Raw genomic sequence first — 20,543 nt, forward strand, 5'->3', positions numbered from 1 at the left:
TGATACCCTATTTATTACCAAAATGGTTAAAATCGATACCCTATTTATGACCAAAGCGGCTGAAAAACCATACCCTTTGGCGCCACACATACCTATATAGCCCATATAAGGGAGTACCCCCCCCCCCGGGTCTTTCTCTTAGCAGTAGGAAACCTAGAAAGCGATAACTCGCTAAAATGTCCACAAATCAGCAAAAACAGCAAACAGACAATAAGTAATACACGTTAGAAGCAGGGTATGTCATTTTTATTACGAACATTCCAGTATTTTACCTCCTAAACCCGACTGTAAATATTCCCATACAAACTCCCATATTTGCATCGTGACCGCTATCATCGCTCACACCTTGAGATTGGGTTCCCTGCGGTCACTGGGCTGTTATCTTACACTTCAGGGACCACTTGTTCAAAAACCCGATTACGCTAACCCTGGATTAACGCAAACTTTGATTCGAGTTTAATTACTAATCAATGAAGATTCTTCCAAAAGATTTTAGGCCCTCAGGAGCAACTACAGAATACAGGGCCACTTTGGTCCACACACATAAGAACGACACATTAAACACAATAGATGCTATTATCATGTAAATAAGTGGCCCTGTATTCTGTAATTTAGCCATTAAGGCTAATCTACGGTTAAAAGTAAATTGATGTTTTCATCTCGCTCGTTAAAAATGGTTTTAATGGCTAATTTCAGGCTAAAGGTAAAGAAAAGTCTAAGCCTAAACTGAGGGCCGGCTAAATTACAGAATACAGGGCCACTTATTTACACGATAATAGCATCTATTGTAATGTGTCGTTCTATTGTGTTATGTGTCGTTCTTATGTGTGTGGACCAAAGTGGCCCTGTATTCTGTGGTTGCTCCCTCTCTTGTAGTTTTATTAGTCCGGGCCCCTTTATTTTATTTTTTTTTTTTATGAACATTTATAACCTGGAAGTCCCTTATAACTTCAGATTGCAATGTAGACCTGGCCCCGGTTGTTCAAAGAGCGGGTAATTTTATCCACTGGATAGGTCGCTATGCAGCAAAAAAATGTGTGCAAGGATTTCCCTATAGTCCAACAATATTTGTGTATAGAGTAGAAGTGTATTCCTAATTTAAGTATGGGATTGTGTGCAAAACTTGCCAGAAGTGTTGTTTGGAGTAAATTTGAACCGCTGGAGAGTGACTTATCCACTGGATAAAGTTATCCCACTCTTTGAACAACTGGGACCTGGTCTATACGTGGTCCATTCCTAGGAACTGTCCATGCCACCATAGTTAGATTTTTATGCAGCTCGCATTTTTTATCTAACTTCTTTTATATTTTGTATTATTGTAAGTAGATGATTTTTTTCCTTTTGTACTCCCAAGGGTGGGCGCTATGCATAGGTCTAAGTGTCCCGTTTACGCCTTTCCTTTTGGGAATTTCCCACACCCTCTTTCTTTTTTAATTCTCATGGCATATATAGTTTTGTGTGTGTGAGCAGAGGAAAAGTTAAGCTTGAACTTGTGTCAAGAAAATAATTTTCCATATGCTATTTTAGATTTCATTCTCAGATCTTTCCCTTTCTTACTTAAGTCAAAATAATTAGGGTTCAAAATCAATGATCCAATTTCAGATCATAATAGCTTAAAGACAAGACCGTTTCCAGCTGCACATGCCCTCACAAATAAATTAATATTTATTAATAAGCCATTTTTAGTTGCTTTGAACCTCATTATGAAAGCGAGGCTAAGTGCAAAGTTTTTATTAATTGAGAATTAGTTTTCATTCATATGCAAACAAATCTAATTTTTTTATGAATAGCTTTGCACTTAGCCTCGCTTTCATAATGAGGTTCACAGCAACTCGGAAATAGAGTCCTAGAGTGTGACATCACAAATATTTGAATTTTTGAAATTGTGGGATTTGTTAGTATATTCGGAAAGAGCATGATGAAAAATGCCTACTTGCCAAAAATCAGCATCTTATTGCAATAATTATTTGGGGGTGAGATATTAGCTCTGTTATGCCCCGATGACTCCATACAAATCCTTCTAATTTTGTCTCAGTTCCAAACGTTTGGAACTGTCATTTAAGACTCTATGGCCTACTTTATTTGATTAATTAATATACAGTCCTCCCCTCCAATAATAATAATAATAATAATTATAATAACAATAATAATAATAATAATTATTATAATAATACCGGTAATAATAATAATCATCATCATCATCATCTTATGGCATACATAACTTTTTACAACTATCATAATAATAATAATAATAATAATAATAATAATAATATATTCCATGTTTCTTTAGAGATATAAAAGCACCAATAGACAGTACCTGTATTCATATTGTCACTACACGCAGTTTGCGCATGCAGTAGAATCTTTACACAGGTAAATATCTTTTAATAATAAATAATAATATTATATTTCTGCAGAGAACATCCATTGCAAGCCAGATCCAGTTAACTATATGGTCTGTTGCAAAGAATTAATTTTTCACAATTTTCTAAACCTTGTTAACTAAGGGCAGTTTCAAGACATTCTGCTCCGTAAGTTTAAAGTGAGTGTATACTATGATTCCAGACAGTGTCATGGCGACACCCAGCATTTGATTGACACGCAACGGATCATGGAAAATGAAGTAACCCCCCAAGAGGATGATGCAGAATTTTAAATGTCCAACCATATTATATCTGCCCTGTAGTTAAGGAAACTTCCAAACCATTATTAAAATAAAATATATTGTAGCCACCAACAATCAACCATATTCTGATTGAACAACAACTGAAGGAGTGTACAAATTAAGGCCCTACTGTAAGTGACTTTTGATGTAAGGTCAAATTCTCCTTTGGTTTCACAAGCAAATACAAGGCAATTTCGAAGAAGAATACAGCAATTTATCAGAAGGTCACTTAAGGTATTTTTTCCATGCACCCTTTCAATTTCAGAGTTGTTGCAATAATCAAGTTAATAAAACTTATGTGGAGTGCACAGGAAATGTCAACAAATCCTACTGGACTTACAAGAAGAGTACCTGTTAATTCCCCCCCCCCCCCCCTGCCCTCCCACCTGTGCATGGCTGCCCACTTTCCTCCAAAAAATTGAAGAGGAGGGCTTGTGTGTTACTGCTGATAATCATGTCACTTGGAAGGGGAGAAAAGGGAAGTGTCAGTTTCTGTAAGTGTCCTAAGACTTTTGACAAGGATTGAACATTGTCACTGAGCGGACTTTAAAGATTACTCACATTTTCCAGTTTTAGACCAGGAGGTTCTGTGCCCATAAAGTTGTTGTAACTCAAATCACCCATTTTTGGAACAATTACTCAAAAAAAGAATACTGTGATCTGTTTAAAGGATACGTAACGGGGGAGGTGTTTCCAATGATCCAATAGATTGAGAGATTGACACTGAATGCTACAACACCTGATGCCAACACCACCAGCTACAAGAGAATATACCACAAAATATACCATAACATTTATTCCATTGCACATATGCCACACACTGACATTCAGATCCTAGCAGTATGCAGGATATTTGTCCCATGAACCTAGTTTAATGGCCTTAGCTCCCACAAGTCTCCTGTAGCTCAGTGGTAGAGCATCCGAACTACTAAATCAGAAGGTCTTAGGTTTGACTCCTGATAGGAGCAAGTGCTCGGATTTCCTTTTTCTGGGTATGCCTATGTCACTTTGAATAATAAATCATTCTCAAAGTTAAACCTTTCACTCCTGTGATCTGAATGTTAATTCTCCTGACTGACTGACTGACTGCCATACATTTCTTTTAAAGTTAGTTCACAGAATTTGGTGTTACATCATTGAACTATATCATCTAGTTGATGATTGTCTTTATTCTCATCACCTGCATGGTTGACAATGTATTGATTATATCAGGAGAAATTACACATTGATCACTCATAGAAGTGAAAGGGTTAAAAACATTTTCCTCGGTACACCATTTTGTTTGGTAGTGATGATGCTTCTATGAAATCCTAATTGATGCCTGGCTGACAAGACAACATCTTTCTAAAAGATCTGAAAACCTCCCAAAGGCCACAGCCTCACATTAGCAATGAATTCATCGAGATGACAGTTTTCTTTTCCAAGTTCAAGTTCAAGTTATTCAAAAATGTTAATATACAAGTAATATACAGTTAATATACAACACTAACCCGCAAGTAGCTAGAGCTAATCTGAGTGATAAAAATCTGCGAGTCAGCAAGCCATGCGAGCCAAGGTGTGATCCGTGCGAGCCATGCGAGCCGTGCGAGCCATGCGAGCCGTGCGAGCCATGCGAGTCACGCGAGCCATGCGAGTCACGCGAGTCACGTGAGCCACAGTATAAATGTTAAGAATTTTTATTTGTTGTATTTACATTCACATAAGAACAAGAACAAGAGCATCGGAACAAGATGAATAACATCGCAATATTTAATTCTTACAGTGGGACAACGCAAACCATGATACTTTTTGTTACAGTCAACCCAGGTCACGCATGAACGATATTTTTGAAATTTGAACGGAGTTTTGAAATTTACATGTCAGTTTTGAAAGTCGCCAACGAGATTTCAGAGTTCCCGTATAAATTTCCCTAGCTTATTGACGGTATAAAGCTATGAATTTTTCTTTACACTGCAAAATTGAATATTTCAAGAATAACTATTGTTTCCCAAGTATTTTGAATCTTTTTTTTTTTTTTCAGTTAATGCGTCTTTTTCGGAACGATTTCCAGAGAAATGTCCAACATTCCATTCACTTGTCAGACATTACAAAGAGAAATTCGAATGTTCATTTCATGCTTGGAAATACTGTTCACGTGTGACCTGGGTTGACTGTAATTGACACGTCAGGGCTGATTGTCAGTGTCATTCCAAACTTGTAAGGTATGATAAATGAGTACTCAAAGATGAGCGAAGTCAATATTGTCGCACTAAATTCAATTTGAAAAGAAGCAGCGTAACAGAAGCATTTGCCGTCAGCTGGTGGGTCGAATGCTATCTCGAAACCAGCCTCTGCCACTCTAGTGGCGAGTTTTGAAGAAAGACTTGTCTAAGGGAAAGGACATGAAACCACATGCAGCAGTCAGCCAACCGACAGAGTGCTGATAACTCTGATTCTCGACTAAAGACCAAACCTGTTAAAATGGCGCGATTTACTCACCATTCTTGACGCCAACACACGGAGATCGAAGTGCTGTTCTTTTGTTTTTTTTTTTGTTCTTGAATGAAGTTCCACGTGGATATCAATGAATGACATGTATCAATAGATACCTATTCGAGTAGCGGTGCAGCCGTTTGTTTTTCTCAGATTTTTTATCTGAAGTCTTGAACCTTATAAATTTTTGCGTATTGTTTTTATTTTTTTGTGCATCTTGGGCGATTTTGAATAGGCAAAATTCTCTCCAAAATTATAACAAAAACGAAAAAAAAAAAACAAAGAAAAAAATTCGTCCAAAATTTTCTCACGCAAATGTAAATAAAACAAATAAAAATTCTTAACATTTGCACTGTGGCTCGCATGGCTCGCACGGTGGCTCGCATGGCTCGCTGGCTCGCAGACCCGCTAATCTAGGCGGGTAGTGAGAAGACTAATATATAAGAATTAATTACAGTTTACAGAAATCTATATACAACTTGTCAGTGAGCCATACAAACATTGAAAAACAAAAGAAAGAAAACAAAATAAGTGAACATATGATCAAATATCAAAAACATTGCAACAGGTATTATCTTTCCACTCACTCACCACAGAGGACGCAGACCAGGAATCCAGTAAACCTTTCTCAGCCGTGACAGGTTCAAACATGAGAACAGCTATCACTAACATGCCTGCAGAGAGAGGAGCCTAAAGAGAAGAAAGGAAAAAATGATTTGATTATTCTTAATGAATGCATATCCTTGAAGGCCCAGGGGGAGATAGCGATGATGACGAAAGAGTCAAAACAGATGAATTTTTTCCCACCATTTGGACTTTTTCCTTGTCCCCAATATCTGTGCCTGGGTCTCCAAGGATGGAATGCAGAAGGAAGAATAGTCGTATTTTGATGTATAAGTCGAAGTAAGAACTTTATTATAGTGTCGAAGTCGCTAGCATACAATGTACACTAATTGGGGACACCTAACTACAATTACTTGTCTAATAGTTAATAAAACAATCTAATAATCAATAAAATACAAAAATGTACGTCCACACGTAAAATCCTTGGTTATTAGTTGTTACATGAAAAAAACAGTCTTTACCATTGCTGTCTAGCAGGCTTGTGAAATTAACAAGTTTAATACGCTTTTTGAAAGTGCCCAGTGATTCAGACGATCGAATAGATTTATCGAGTTTTGAACCAAGTGGCAGGGCCAAGGTAGATCAGGCTGTGTTTGCCATAAGCAACAATCCGAAATCAAGGTATGACGAAATCATGGTTTCTAAGATGATACTGAGAATTGGTAACAGCAAATAAGTCCGCAATGTAGGGAGGCGCCAGGGCATTTTTGACTTTGTACATTATGATTGCAATGGCTTGCAGTCGCGGCGTATAAAGACTTAGTGTAGGTAGTTTCGCTCTATGCAAGAGTTCCTCGTACGTCGATTTATTGTCACAGTAGTCACAGCGTGTAGTGCTCATTCTTGAATTCATTCCAGTTTCCTGGCATCAGAAGAACAACAAAAGTGCCAGACAGTCCGACAGTATGTAAGATGTGGTGACACAGCGAATTTAACAATAAAAAATTATGTAATTTAGCAGATGTCAGAATGACGTTACGCAATCTTAGAAGAACACCGAACAAACCAAGAAGCAACTTTTAAAAAGAAAACGGGCTATTGAAAGTTACACAATTTCTAGAATGGGGTGTTAAGTGTTGACCTATCTCTAGGACAGGGTATCATTTTGAGAGCAAATTCTTTCTAAAACAGGTTCCAAATTTGAAGACCTCGGCAGCACATACCAACCCAAAAAATACCCAAGTATCCTTCTGCCACCCAGTGTTTTCATTGCACCAGAGATAAGTTTATGTAGTGTAACAGAAATCCTCTACCTGGTAATAGAGAAGCTGCATGGAGTTGACTTGAAATTCTTTTTGCTTTGTTCCAACCCACTGCCAAAAAAAATTCAGTACCATTAATAATCCTTTATCAAGTTATATTATCCTTTCATCTTACATCATTGTAATAAGTAAGGTCTGTAAATTTTATTTATTTTATTCTTATCTATTTATTTTATACAGGGCAATTCTGAAAACCACTTTTGTGAGAACGCACCCTGCTTAAGTGTTATTATTATTATTATTATTATTATTATTATTATTAATTACTATTAATTACTATTATTACTACCATTAATTATATCTATTTCCTCTTCTTTTATGTAAGGTTAAGTTGCTTCTATTTTTTTAGAATTTGTAAATGAATAGTGTTTTGATGAATTAATTGGATTTTCTGTAACAGCAGGTTGATTGTAAATAGGATTTTGATTGAGGTTTTGTAATAAAAATTTTATTATTATTATTATTATTATTACTATTATTGTTATTATTATTATTATTATTATTATTATTATTGTTGTTATTATTATAGCAGTTAAAACGTCTTTAACGCAGCGTAACCCGTGGGCTATAAAGTGAATATTATTATTATTATTATTATTATTATTATTATTATTATTATTATTATTATTATTATTATTATTATTATTATTATCATTATGACAGTCGTAAAACACTTATGTATCCCATAAGATTATACATAGACTGGGGCGTTAAACGTGGCCCAAACTACATGTAAGTGTAGGAATAGCGATTCTCTCTAGACTTTGCACAAAATATACAATAAAAGCTAAATAAATTATTAACACTTAGTGACTAACAATCTCTAAAACTCATGAGTGTGAGTTCCTTAAAATGTAGTCATCATTTCAAAATTTTAATTAAATGGAATAACTTTATTATTTACAAGAACAAAATCTACTAGATACAGTTTGATTCTATTAAAACCTGAGTGATTTCACAGCTTGCTGTCATAAAGTTGTAAAATTTCAAAAGTCATTATTATTATTATGGGCAGTAAAACTACCTGTATGCGCAGTATAAGAAGCATCACAGGGCGCGTAGCACGTTAATATTATTATTATTATTATTATTATTATTATTATTATAAAATAATATTAAATATTATATTATTATTATTATTATTATTATTATTATTATCATTATCATTATAATAATATTTAAAGTTTATTGAAATATTCGGAGCAAAATCGATATTTACAAGTTTAAACTATTAAAACTATTAAAAACCTATTTACAATTCATGCATCATCACTAAAATATATATTTGGAAGTTAAAATACGGTCCAGCTAAAATTGCGAAAATTAAGAAAAGAAAAGATAAAGAAAAAAAAACTGAGATTTATTCATTCTCATCCTAAAATCTAAAATCTAGCCAGGTTTTTATCGATTTCAAAGTCGGTATCTGCAATCTTCAGCGGTGCTCTTCGCGTACAACGTGAGCCTCTCAAGCATAGCAGCGCAGATCTCAGGAGTGCAAATGAGACTTTGGCGCGAATCCATGACATTGTGATGCCGTAATTCTCTCCCTCCTTGGTAGATAAAAGTTCGGCCAGTCTACTATGATATCTCGTGCATTCACCTGCCATGCCTCCGGTGGTAGTAAATACCAGTGGAGTGAAGGATCCTTGTTCCACTTCTAGCACCCTGCTGGCGTACATTCTCTTCTTCTCACTCTCATGCTGGCGGTAGATTTGTTTTGGGGTGAGGCCTCGATAAGACTCTGCGTTCGGGTAACAAACCCTTACATCAAAAAAGGCAGAGCCTTGCCGATCCCAGAAGCCACGAGCGTGAATGTCGATTATTATTATTATTATCATTATTATTATTATTAAGTTACAAAGTCATGTACTCGAGCTTGGGATGAATAAATGTTACATTCATCAACTACAAACAAACAGAATGATACAATTCAAGGTGGAATTTTTTTTACTTTTAATTAATACTTTTTTCTTACTGGGTGTGACCCTTAATTCCCTTACAAAACATTGCCATGAATTTTTTTCACTTTTTTTACACTCCATTTGAAGTAAAAACCCATGAATATGGAAGAATAAAAAGCAAGAAAAAAGATAAAATGATGAGAAATTTTTCCTGAATGAATGAAAGGCCACATGCAAAATATCCAGTGACTAATTGAGAGTTAACCCTTTAACCCCTAATATCAGAGAACAAATTCTCCTATCTTGTCCCCATAGTTTTCTTATAAAAGTATTGGGGAGAAGTCATTAAAATATCAAGAAAATTCTCCTTGGGTGATCACATCCTTAATTCTCATGACCTCAGAAGTTGAATAAGCATTAATATAACAAGGAGAAATTTGATGCTGATCACTGTTAGGGCTTAAAGGGTTAAAACAACAAAAATCACTATAGGTCGGTTATATCCTGAGCACTTCATTAATTTTATAACAAAACTTACAACTTGATAGAGAGAAGTGACAATAACACCCAAACTTGCATAGATTGTACCAAGCCAGTTGAACTTCACATCATAATAAGAATTCAAAAATACACCAAGTATTATTGGAATCTGTAAATATAAAATAAACAACATATAAAAAGAATTAAAAAGTTGACACTGGCTAAAAATATACATACTGGATGTTTCAGCCACTACTGTTGCCTTCTTCAGCAAAGATAAAAATTTTAACATGCCTGGCTACACACCCAACATTTTTAACAACAAATAAATTTCATGACAAAATGAGCAGAAGATTGGAACTGAGTGTAGTGGTCTAACAAATATCTTTCAAGACTTTCGACTAAGACAAATTTCAAGGAGCCTACAAGGGCCAAAAACTGAGAAGTTAGGAGTCCAACATGTAAAGTGTTAGCTAGTGCTGCTGCAAAACATTTCTAAAGGCACCCAGAGCATTCTCTTGGGCGTCCCAGGCTACTGAGCTCCTGTTAGGCATCAAAGGGACTGTATCAGCTGAGGCACATGTACAGTAGTGTCCAGCTGCGACTAATTTGCATTCAACTCGTCATGGGATTTGGTGAGATTTTGTTAGCACCAAGCATTGAGCATAAATAAGCATAATGTGTAAGTCGCTATCTGCAGGCGAGGAGTGTTTGACTAGGGTTCAAAGGTCACAGGATGGAGAACTACAGTGTACAGAGGTACTAGGAGCCCTTGGATCTAGAATGACTATCCAGAGCAATCAGGTACCAAGAGAGTGTGGCCAATGTGCAAGCCAGCGAGCCAAACGTGCGAGCCATGCGAGCCATGTGAACCAAACGTGCGAGGCATGCGAGGCAGACGTGCGAGGCATGAACAAAACATGCGAGGCTTGCGAGGCATGAACAATTCTCAAAATAAATGCTAACGGTTAAGCTAACCGGGGAGCTATTCAAGCTAACCTGAGTGCTATTTAGGCTAACCGGAGTGCTTTTTAAGCTAACCAGAGTGTTTTTTAGGCTAACCTGAGTGCCTCGCACGTCTGCCTCGCATGGCTCGCTGGCTCACTGGCTCGCAGATATTTGGCAAGACCCATACCAAGACCTAGGCATTAAAGATCAGAATTTTAGGTCAAGAAATATGTACCTCTGATGAAGAAATACACCTTATTATTAAAAAATGGATCACTGTATAATGCAATTCAAGGGATTTAATTGACTTAGCAGCCATGATATATCTCGCCATTATACCACGCCTGAGAAATTGAGACCATTTAAGAGTCTTCTGGTTGTTCTTGCAAAGCAAAATCAGCAAGATGAAGCAATATTTCTTGATTGTTTTTAATAAAATTACTCCACTCATCCTTGTTGGATATGAGATGATTATAGCAAACGAGGCATGTCTCATCTCATACAACCTGCGTTCGTGGAATAACTGTTAACACTACATGCACCATGCCCGAGCAATAGGAGGTCTTGAATCGTCTTCTGACAAAACGAAATCATCAAGATCTAGCAACTTAGCAACTTCTTAGTTGCTTGTTGGATACGGAGTGACTTTTTGTGATGGATGGCTTTAACTTCAGGACCAATATTTTCCCATATGGCCCTCCTATTCAGTAAATATACATGTATACGACTTACCAATGTTGACTTGATTTGTGTTGAGTAACTTCTGTTGTAGAAAACAGTATGAATCCCTACTATAACCGGTGTAGTAAGAGCCTTAGCTAGTTGGTATGTACCAACGGTGTTGTTTTGTAGACTGAGATTTGTAAACACCACAAAACCGCAGAATGCCAACGACAGCGGTACCACTTTGAACACAGACAGCTTCTTGGGTTTAAATACACCGAACAGGACACACAAGTGAAGACCGATGAACGTGGTGATGAAATGAATACACGTTAAAGTCATGTTTGGAAAGCCGTGATGGACATACAACCATTTGTTTAGGAAAACGATACAGATTGACGAACATATATTGATCAATAACCCCAGCGTCAGTACAGCTTTATGCATCTTGCCGTTTGATAAAATTTCGAGGATTTAAATCGTCGTTGAATTATTAACTCCGTGAAGACAAAACTGGACTGCTCTTTTGTCGAGCTTCAAAGTGTTGACTCAACCTGTTTTTGTTTGCACGTAGCAGGTTTTCTGTGAGGAAACGTATCCCTTAAGAACGTATTGGATCCTTTCCCAAACTTTTTAACAGAAACAAAAACAAAACGTGTACAGATTAAGGAACAATAATCAATATTGTGGTTGAATGAAAGAGATGAGACCAGACACCATTTTGAAAAGGTCGTTCCTTTCCAGTCTATAATGCACCATAAATTGTCGCGAGGAGACTGGGGGGGATTGATGAACCGCAAACTTTTGGTTTTCTTTTCTTCTAAAAAAAAAAAAAAGAGGAGATTTAAAGATTTAAATGGAAGCTTCTCAGGAGACCTTGATTATTACTCGGGCCGTGAGGCACGAGTTAAGTTCTCAGTCGCGTTCTTTTTTGTTTTTTTTTTCTTTGTGTTGCCATTGTCCAAGAGAAAACGCATAAGACCTCGTATATGACCACATGACGTGTCACATACAGAATGGTCGGATGCAAGACAAATGACTAAAAATAAGACTTTGGCATTCATAGAGAGAAGTATCTCGGAAGTTCTTAATGACTACTTTAAATCATTTCTGTCCAGACTTGTAAATATCCGTGACTTGAACAGTGATGACGGAAAAAGTTTGCGGCGATCACGACAAGATTTGGTAGAATCGAAAGCGTAGAACACTTGAATGTGGCCTTCACGACGTAGCCTGCTTGGCCAACGTAATCGAGGAATTAAGGGGAGGGGAGGGCCCCGAACTCCCTATTTTTTCTCGCTTCCCTCGCTCCCCTCTCCTTTCCCTGATGATTCTGTGAGTCACTGTTCTTTCAAATCAAACGGCGTTGGTTGTTAAGCGATCGCGTACGGTTGCCCTTAGCACAGAGAGAGTTCTGGAGTCGTTAGAACAAAAGGTGATGGCAATGATGGCATGTCGAGTGGCGAAGAAAGTGATCTATATCGCCAGCTGCAATATACAAGCAACAGATCGAGGAATAAACTGTCCTGCGTGACTGTGTGATCACGTAAGCATTCAATGCGTTTCAGTTCATTTTACTCTCGAATCTATTTCTGGGTATTCAGATCGGGTATTCAATCTACAACTGTGATAGAACTTATACCCTTACAAATGAAAGGTGAATAACAAATGCTTTCCCCTGTATTTCATTCATAAATATAAACAGCGGAGCATTGACAAACGTACGAGGATAACGTACGCGTGATGCATAACGTTACTCTTGATCATACCGGAAATTGTGATCTTTTAGCGTCATCATGACCCAGGGTTACACAGATACATAACTGACTCACGGTTAGTATCGGTTAGTATTGAAAAATAAATTTTTAATCAATGTACAAATAGTTTCTGTCTTCAAATCAAAGGCGAAAACGTAAGGATTAATATGGAGCACAAAGCATTCTACTTAACAAATGTCGTTTTCCCCTGTATTTCATTCTGACTCCAATCCATCTGGTGTTTACTTATTGCCTCATTATATCTCTATATCTATCGATTTTGTGGAGTTAGCGATGCTGGAGGTTATCACTGCCTAAAGATCGTAGGCTAACGCACCACGCAGTCAAATATGGTCCAAGTATAAGCTGATAACAGCTTCTTGTTTTACATAAGAAGGTGCCTTGATATCAAATTTTATAATTGCAAATAAAGGAATCAGCTTAAATCATCATCGGTTTTTATATTTCTTACACCCATTTAAACCACGGGAGATTCTTGCAATCTGATTGGCTCTCAACAGTGCGATTTATTTCCAAATTGCACCTTTTTTGCTCTAAATCGCATCCTTCTTTAGCCCATCAAAATGGAAATGAAGTAAAATACAAAATCAATATTGACAATTAAACTCTGTGATTTCAAAAAAAGGTGAAATAAAGTGGTGATTGAACTTTGTGTCGTGCAATTTTGGTCTGAAATCATACTTGTTATTTCAAATCAAACTCGCGCTGCACGCTCGTTCGATTTTGAAATCACGCTTATGATTTCAGACCAAATTGCACTCCACTTAGTTCAATTACCATTATATATCCACCCTAACAATTATATCACAAACCCGGCTGTCACAGTCGTTTTCCTTATCCAAACGAGCGCCTCTTCCAATAATTTTTTCGATTGTTTTTTATTTTATATTTATTTATTTATTTATTTATTTAAATATTTACTCAAGTTTGGCTTTATTTATTGGTGGTTTTCACCTCACACATCGTCACGCAAGTAAAAAAATAAAATCCTCAACCATTCAATAAATAAAGTCAAGAAATATATATGTTGTAGAAGAGTGATACAAAAACAACGTGTGAAAGCCACAGGGCTGTGCGATATCTCGTAACTGAGTTATTCGAGAAAATGTACCACGGAAAATTACAGGTATGGGACGCTATCAGGGACACCAACATGGCGGCTGGAAACCAGCAAAAACATCTGGAGTTTACCTTGGCTATTTCAAAGCGCTTCTTCTCTCTTCTGAACATTCACACATTGACATAGACGTTTCTATTACATGTTAGCTGATCAGACCTAAAAAAAACACACGCAGCAAATCGATGTTTTCATGTATGTTTATAGCAGCAATCCTTCTGTCATGCACTGCCCAAAAATCTAAAATTCAAACTGCTCTATTTTCAAAACAAAAAATACTATCCTGCTGAAAACAAGCAAGCCGATGGAAATTTCTATTTTCTTTTATGTGATAAAGATAGAAATCTAAAATTGTGTTTAGTTAAGAATTTCAGTATTTTATGACGTCATGTGAAAACCAACAATTCTTCAGTTTTTGCGCAGGTGACACTATTACGGAAAAAAGGACAGAAAGATGAAGAATTAAATGGCTTTATTCCAATTTAATAAATAAGTGGTTAGTTTTAAAGAAACTGTGGTGCTGCGTCGGTGGGGAGTAGAAACAAATGTTTGGTTTATCAATTGATAAATAAAGGTCAATTGGCCACCGCAAAATGATTCGCGGACCTGTTTCGAGAATTTATTTACGATGGCCAATTTACCGGGTTTTTTTTTATCAATTCCGTTGATAAATCAAACATTCATTATTGAAAACTGTTTGATTGCTTTATTTTTTCACTCTTTTGATATTACTGATTAGCTTTTAGTTATTAAATCAGTTTCTCAGGACACCGAAGCAACTCCAAAACAAAAATTTAGGCGGAAGCGTTCGGCGATGATTTCATCCCTGACTGATCATGATTAAAGAGTTTCCATATTCATCCACCAAACAGGATTGTTTCTGCAGGACCGATTCCTTCGCAGAAAAAAAAAAATTCCCTTATCAAAGAACTCAACAACCTCAGGATCGCAAGATTTTCAAAAATAACTGTTAGTTGTCATTTTCAACAAAGCCCAACCACCTGGCTTTTTCCAACAAAACTTGATTAAGTGAAACATATGTCAGAAAAAAGAACGGAAAGAGGAAGCTCTTCGATTGTTCTTGGAGAATAAAGACTTTGGAAAATTGAGAGGATGAAGAAACCTTCATATCCGACTAGTATGCTTCCGTATTTGCGGACGTGGGGGCGCCTATTGAAATTTTATAGTATTCAGTTTTTGCCTTTATAATCAATAGAAAATTGACTTAGATTTTCTTGGCAGTAAGTGTGCTGTAAATTAAAGCTTCCCCCGGCTTCCCTTTGTTGGTCATGGTGTTGGTGGTGTTATTCTTTGTTTTATTTTAGTTGCCATGACACCAAGGAAGTGCGAAGGATACATACATACATACATACATACATACATACATACATACATACATACATACATACATACATACATACATACATACATACATACATACATACATACATACATACTTTATTTATTCCAGAAGCAGACTATATATACAAATAAAACTAAGAAGAAATGAAAGTACTTCTAGAAAAGGAAGTTTGGAGGTTAGCCCTATGCGAAAACTCCCTCAAATAAAAGAAAAACAAAAATAAGTATACATAAATCAAGATTTTTAGAGTCGAATATTTAAATACATTTGGAACTTAGATTTAAAATGCTGAAAGCTATCAGCTTCCACTATATCACCAGGTACTTCATTCCATAGTTTGACAGTTCTAACGAAAAAAGAATCTTTATAACAATTGAGTCGTGCTGGTTTGACATAGAGCTTGTATTGATGATTTGCCCTTGTAGACCGAGTTGTGGCGAAATCAAAAAAGTCTTCAAATTTTAAATGATAAAATCCAAAAACTATCTTATAACATGACGCATGATTCTACGAGGTAAACACCATTTGGGGCCTGATGTCAATAGAGTATGCCTCTAGTCTGTAACAGTTAAAATGTCATTTAATCAGTAAACTGGTAAAAAAATCGATTTAGTCAGTAGACAGTTAAACAAGCGATAAGTCAGTCAATGAAAGAAAAAATTCAATATATCACGTATCATAATCTAGTCACCTGAGATGCAGTGGATTATTATCAGAACTGGTTGGGCACAGAGTGACCCTTATATAAAAAAGGCTAATAATATAACCCCCTCCCCCCCCCCAAAAAAAAAAAAACAGGATTGTTACGACAATCACCGTTGTTATTTTACTGGTCTTTTTTATATAAGGGTCTGTGCCCATCTACTGATAATAGTCCGATGCAGTTACTAGCGGACTGCTAAAATCTAGGCAAGGTTTAAATGAGGTCAAGATTTCTTTATCCAAAATATAACATTTCTACCTGGGAATCATTCATCTCTTTCTTTCTATGTTTTAAATACGCTAAAAATCAACTTTCTTCTATACGGTAATCAGGTGCTCTTTTGTTGTTTATACGCCTCCGTTAGCAAGGAAACGCCTTTATACTCTAGGCAAAACTCCATAACACCCTTTCACAGCTTGAAAGGAAAAGTCGAAATTTGCTTTATCCGTTCTAACGCGGACAGCCTCTTAAATTTTGTGCATCTTGATTAAAGGCTTGTTTTTAGAGCTGCACAATCAATCCTTGACGTGTTTGGCGGTGGGAATCACTTTTTTCGTACAAGGAAAGAAACATTTGCTTCCTCTACGCTCTTAAAATATTCTTTTGTTAAACTAGCTAAAAAAGAAGAAAACTAATAGGACTTTGTTATACCATTATCGGTGATATTTAGAGCTTGTAAATCTCTGACGAAACTCCGGCAGTGAATCGCCCTCAAAAGAGTGTTTTCCGTGAAGCCAAAAAAAAAATCACTTGGAAACTTCTGGAAACCGAGTTTTCTCTTTTTGTTTCAGAATTCTTTTGACACCAGTCAAAGGAAGTACCTGAAAAGATCAAAAAACTATTTCACTCCTTTGTTCGTCGGTTTTTTAGAGATGTTGAGCTACCAGTTTTAATCACGTAACGTTTAAAACACGAGCAGCAGTGTTTAACCGGGATTTAAAACCACGAGACGCAGCCTAGTTGTTTTTAGTGCCGATAAAGCACGTGCTGCGAGTTTTTTTGCACTGCTTCAAAAACCTTCCTGGAAAAGCGTGTATAAAGAGTTTAAAGGAAGTTCATAACAATGATGCCTTTGTGAACGTCGGAAATTAGAAAGCGAGAAAAACATTAAACACCGCATACTAATAAGGAAGAGGTTTTATCGGATATTAAACCACTGCACGTGATGTTTTATCGACCATTTGATAGGTCAATTGACTTATGAATTATTAATTTGTTTTTGAAAAAAAGGTAGTTGTTCTGGCATTCTTCCTTCTGCAACCAAATCGACGACTTTGCTGTTGTTGGAAGAGCACAGACGCCCTGTGAAGGGAAAACTTTTCGCTGAGAGAAAAAGGTATTCACCAGACATAAATCTTGTAGTTTTTCTTTTTTCTTTTCAAAAAATTTTCCAATTATAAAACACTCGGGAAGGTTGAAGAGCCTCGAAAAGAAAAAGTGCTAAAATTTGAAGCTGTTGGCAGCAAATTCTGCTCTGTTCTCTTGGTGTTTCCAGAAGTATAACAAAATTGAATAGTTTTCTTCTTTTTGAGATAGTTTAACAAAATGGATTGGTTCGTGACACTGTTCCAAGGGATTTAGTGGAGCTTAATTCTCCATTTCTCCTTTCTTCACAAAAACTGACAATTCCAGATTTTAACAATCATAACTCGACTGTTGGACTGATCGTAAATAGAGGGGAATTCCAGTTGTTGTTTATATCGAAAAAAGTAATAAGTGCTCCATCCCTCATAAGTTAACCCCCCAGTCTAATAAACGCCTTCCCTAGAGGTGAAAAAGTGAATAAGCGTCTGGGTGGTAAATCGAATCATCAGGGTGAAAACTTGTTTTACAAAGGCATTATCATCTGGTGCCTTACTTTTTCATAAACCAGTTATCTATTTTGTATACTACAAGTTTGACTTACACATACTAGGCGTTCTGAGTAGCATGAGTTATCGTCTAGATATTATTATCATAATTATTGCTCTACAGAAACTGACATTTTAATGGCACATTAAAAGGGAAGTATCACGGAGATTTTGACCTTTTATCGTGGTGCGACAGTGCCTTCATTTAGTTACAAAATAATTCTAGAACATCTAGAAAAAGAAATCAACTGAATTCTTGAAAGGAACAACTCATGACCTGCTCTAGTGCATTTTAGGAACTAAAACGTGAGGACTTGAAAACATTTATTCTATCTTTTTCTAGTTGAAGACCATTAACATTTTCTTGCAACTTGTCGCGCAACAAATGTTGGGTTGCAAGTTACGATTGTTGGTTGCGCATATTAAACCACCGCCGCGAGCAAAAAAAAAATTACTTTCCAGAAAGTAGACGCCGTTTTTTTTTTTTTTTTTTTTTTTTTTTGCAACATCAAAATTTTTTGGGCGTAGAGGTAGTAATACGTACCCAAGTTTATCGGCTGGGGAAAAAATTCAAGCTCAATAAACGGGATTCGAACCCATGACCTCTGCGATGCTGGTGCGGAACTCTACCAACGTTTTTCCAATAGTCCATTTCTGAGCTACTTTGAACCTCAGTACAAAAGCGAGGCTAAGTATAAAGCTTTTCATAGGAAATTAGGTCTGTTCACTTATGAATGAAAACTTCATATAATGCAGTTCAAAGTGAAGCCAAAAGGGCCTGTTGCAATAGACGTTGTGGTTGACAACCATTTTTAATTTGAAGTTTTGTTCTTTTATTGGTTTAGCTACACACTTCGGATGATGATAAGAAGCATTTAAACATGAAGACACTGTTTCAGATCATCGCAGCTATGATTCTTGTCTACGGTCCACTTATTACACCCGGAGGAGATGGGTTTCTTCTCCACGGTCCACTTATTACACCTGGAGGAGGGTGGTTTCGTGCAAGTAAGAAAAGGGGATCGCAATTTTATGCAAACAATTATATTTGTGTTGGAAGATAAACTTGCAAGCAATTATATTTGCTTTATAATCAGGGGCATACATACAATATTTCGGTGGATTTCTGTTCGGAAGCATATGGCCTTATCGCCTCAGAAATTCGAACTTAATCGTAATGAAAAACTACAGTTTCTTTGGGAAAATACCAGCTCAAAATCTCGTAACACTGGAAGGGGTAAATAAACCGATAAAAATAGGAAAAAATTCAGCTAGCATTTTCATACAACCAACAACAGCTAGTAATTTCGGAGAATAATATTCCGATTCCTAAAACTTTTTGCAACTGAAATTTTCAGCAAAAGCATGGAAACGAATCAACTGATCAAACAGATATTCCTTTTGCTAAAACGTCTTTAATGTCTTTAAAAGGCCACAAAACCATCTGGGAACACAAGAGACAATATTTTAATTTTTCTCGTTTTGCCCAACACTTGGTCAACCATCCAAGGAAAGTTAGTCTTTCTATGGCGCGTCATGTTACGCTACTAACAGTCATACTTTTTTATCCAGGTCCTTGTCAACCATGTCATATCACACCACGTAACGCTTCATCTAGTCATGCATTCATTTGAATCGGCCCTTTGTCAAACATCCACGGCAAATCAAGCGTTGCAGTGCCATGTCATATTACGCCATGTCACCCTTCATCTCGTCATACATTCACTTGACCCAGTCCTTTGTCAAAAATCCATGGCAAATCAAGCATTTGCAAGTGCAGAGCCATGTCATGTTACGCTATATCTAATAATGCATTCAATTGACCCAGCCCTTTGTCAAAAATCCACGGCAAATCAAGCCATGCCGTGCCATATCATGTCACGCTATGTCACGCTTCATCGAGTCATGCATTCATTTCACCCGGCCCTTCGTCAAAAATCCATGGTAAATCAAGCCTTTCCAGTGCCATGTCATGTCACGATATGTCACGCTTCATCTAGTTATGCATTCATTTGACCCAACCCTTTGTCAAACATCCATGGCAAATAAAGCCTTGAAATGCCATGTCATGTAACGCCATGTCACGCTACACTCGGTCATGTATTGATTTCACCCAGCCCTTTGTTAAACATCCATAGCATAAACATGCCCTGCTGTGCCACATCTTGTCTCCCTTTGCCAAACATCCACGGCATATTAAGCCTTGCAGTGCCATATCATGTCACGCCACGGCACGCTTCACTCGGTCAGGCATTCATTTGACCCAACCCTTTGTCAAACATCCATGATAAATCAATCTTTGCAGTGCTATGTCATGTCACGCCATGTCACGTCTCACTCGGTCTTAAATTCATTTTATCCACGCCCTTTTCAATCATTCAAGGCAAACAAACTGTCATGTCATGCCATGTCACGCCTCACTTGGCCTTGCATTCTTTTCATATCCAGCCCCTAGTCAATCATCCAAGGCAAACTAAGGCCTAGCTTTCCAATGTCATGTCAGGTCATGTCAAGCCTCACTTGGTTTTGCATTCTCTTTATATCCAGACCCTTGTCAATCAACCAAGGCAAACAAAACCGAGTTGTGCGAAGAGCTCCTCAACTTTGTGGCAGACAATGGTGACGCCAAGTACTGTGCCCGATCTTCTGCATCCTGTCATGTAAATAACACTGGTTATTTACCTGAAAGGACCCGGGATTTCTGGGGAATTTGTTAC

General features: G+C 36.9%; 1 protein-coding gene across 1 annotated transcript; it reads right to left on the reverse strand.

The window, feature by feature from the left end:
* Window positions 1–224: 224 nt before the first annotated feature.
* Window positions 225–11,771, reverse strand: LOC146459070 (solute carrier family 35 member E3-like). Its single transcript, XM_085090014.1, has 6 exons — window positions 11,085–11,771; window positions 9,463–9,573; window positions 7,015–7,074; window positions 5,729–5,827; window positions 3,341–3,423; window positions 225–2,675 (listed from the first exon to the last, which is right to left on the reverse strand). The coding sequence occupies exons 1-6, from the start codon at window positions 11,460–11,462 to the stop codon at window positions 2,489–2,491; spliced, it is 918 nt and encodes a 305-aa protein (XP_084946140.1). The 5' UTR covers window positions 11,463–11,771; the 3' UTR covers window positions 225–2,488.
* Window positions 11,772–20,543: the final 8,772 nt, after the last annotated feature.

This window comes from Pavona decussata, unplaced genomic scaffold (assembly GCF_977016875.1).
Source record: "Pavona decussata unplaced genomic scaffold, jaPavDecu1.1 SCAFFOLD_223, whole genome shotgun sequence".
In the NCBI taxonomy this organism is placed as follows: Eukaryota; Metazoa; Cnidaria; class Anthozoa; order Scleractinia; family Agariciidae; genus Pavona; species Pavona decussata.

What these genes read in the sequence shown, in the direction of transcription:
- LOC146459070 (XM_085090014.1), bottom strand. Translation starts at nt 11,462, where the DNA reads ATGCATAAAGCTGTACTGACGCTGGGGTTATTGATCAATATATGTTCG. An exon ending in TCACTTCTCTCTATCAAGTT is followed by an intron (nt 7,075 to 9,462) that starts GTAAGTTTTGTT and finishes TTTTTTTGGCAG; the next exon opens with TGGGTTGGAACAAAGCAAAA. An exon ending in CCTGGTCTGCGTCCTCTGTG is followed by an intron (nt 3,424 to 5,728) that starts GTGAGTGAGTGG and finishes ATTCTCTTGTAG; the next exon opens with CTGGTGGTGTTGGCATCAGG.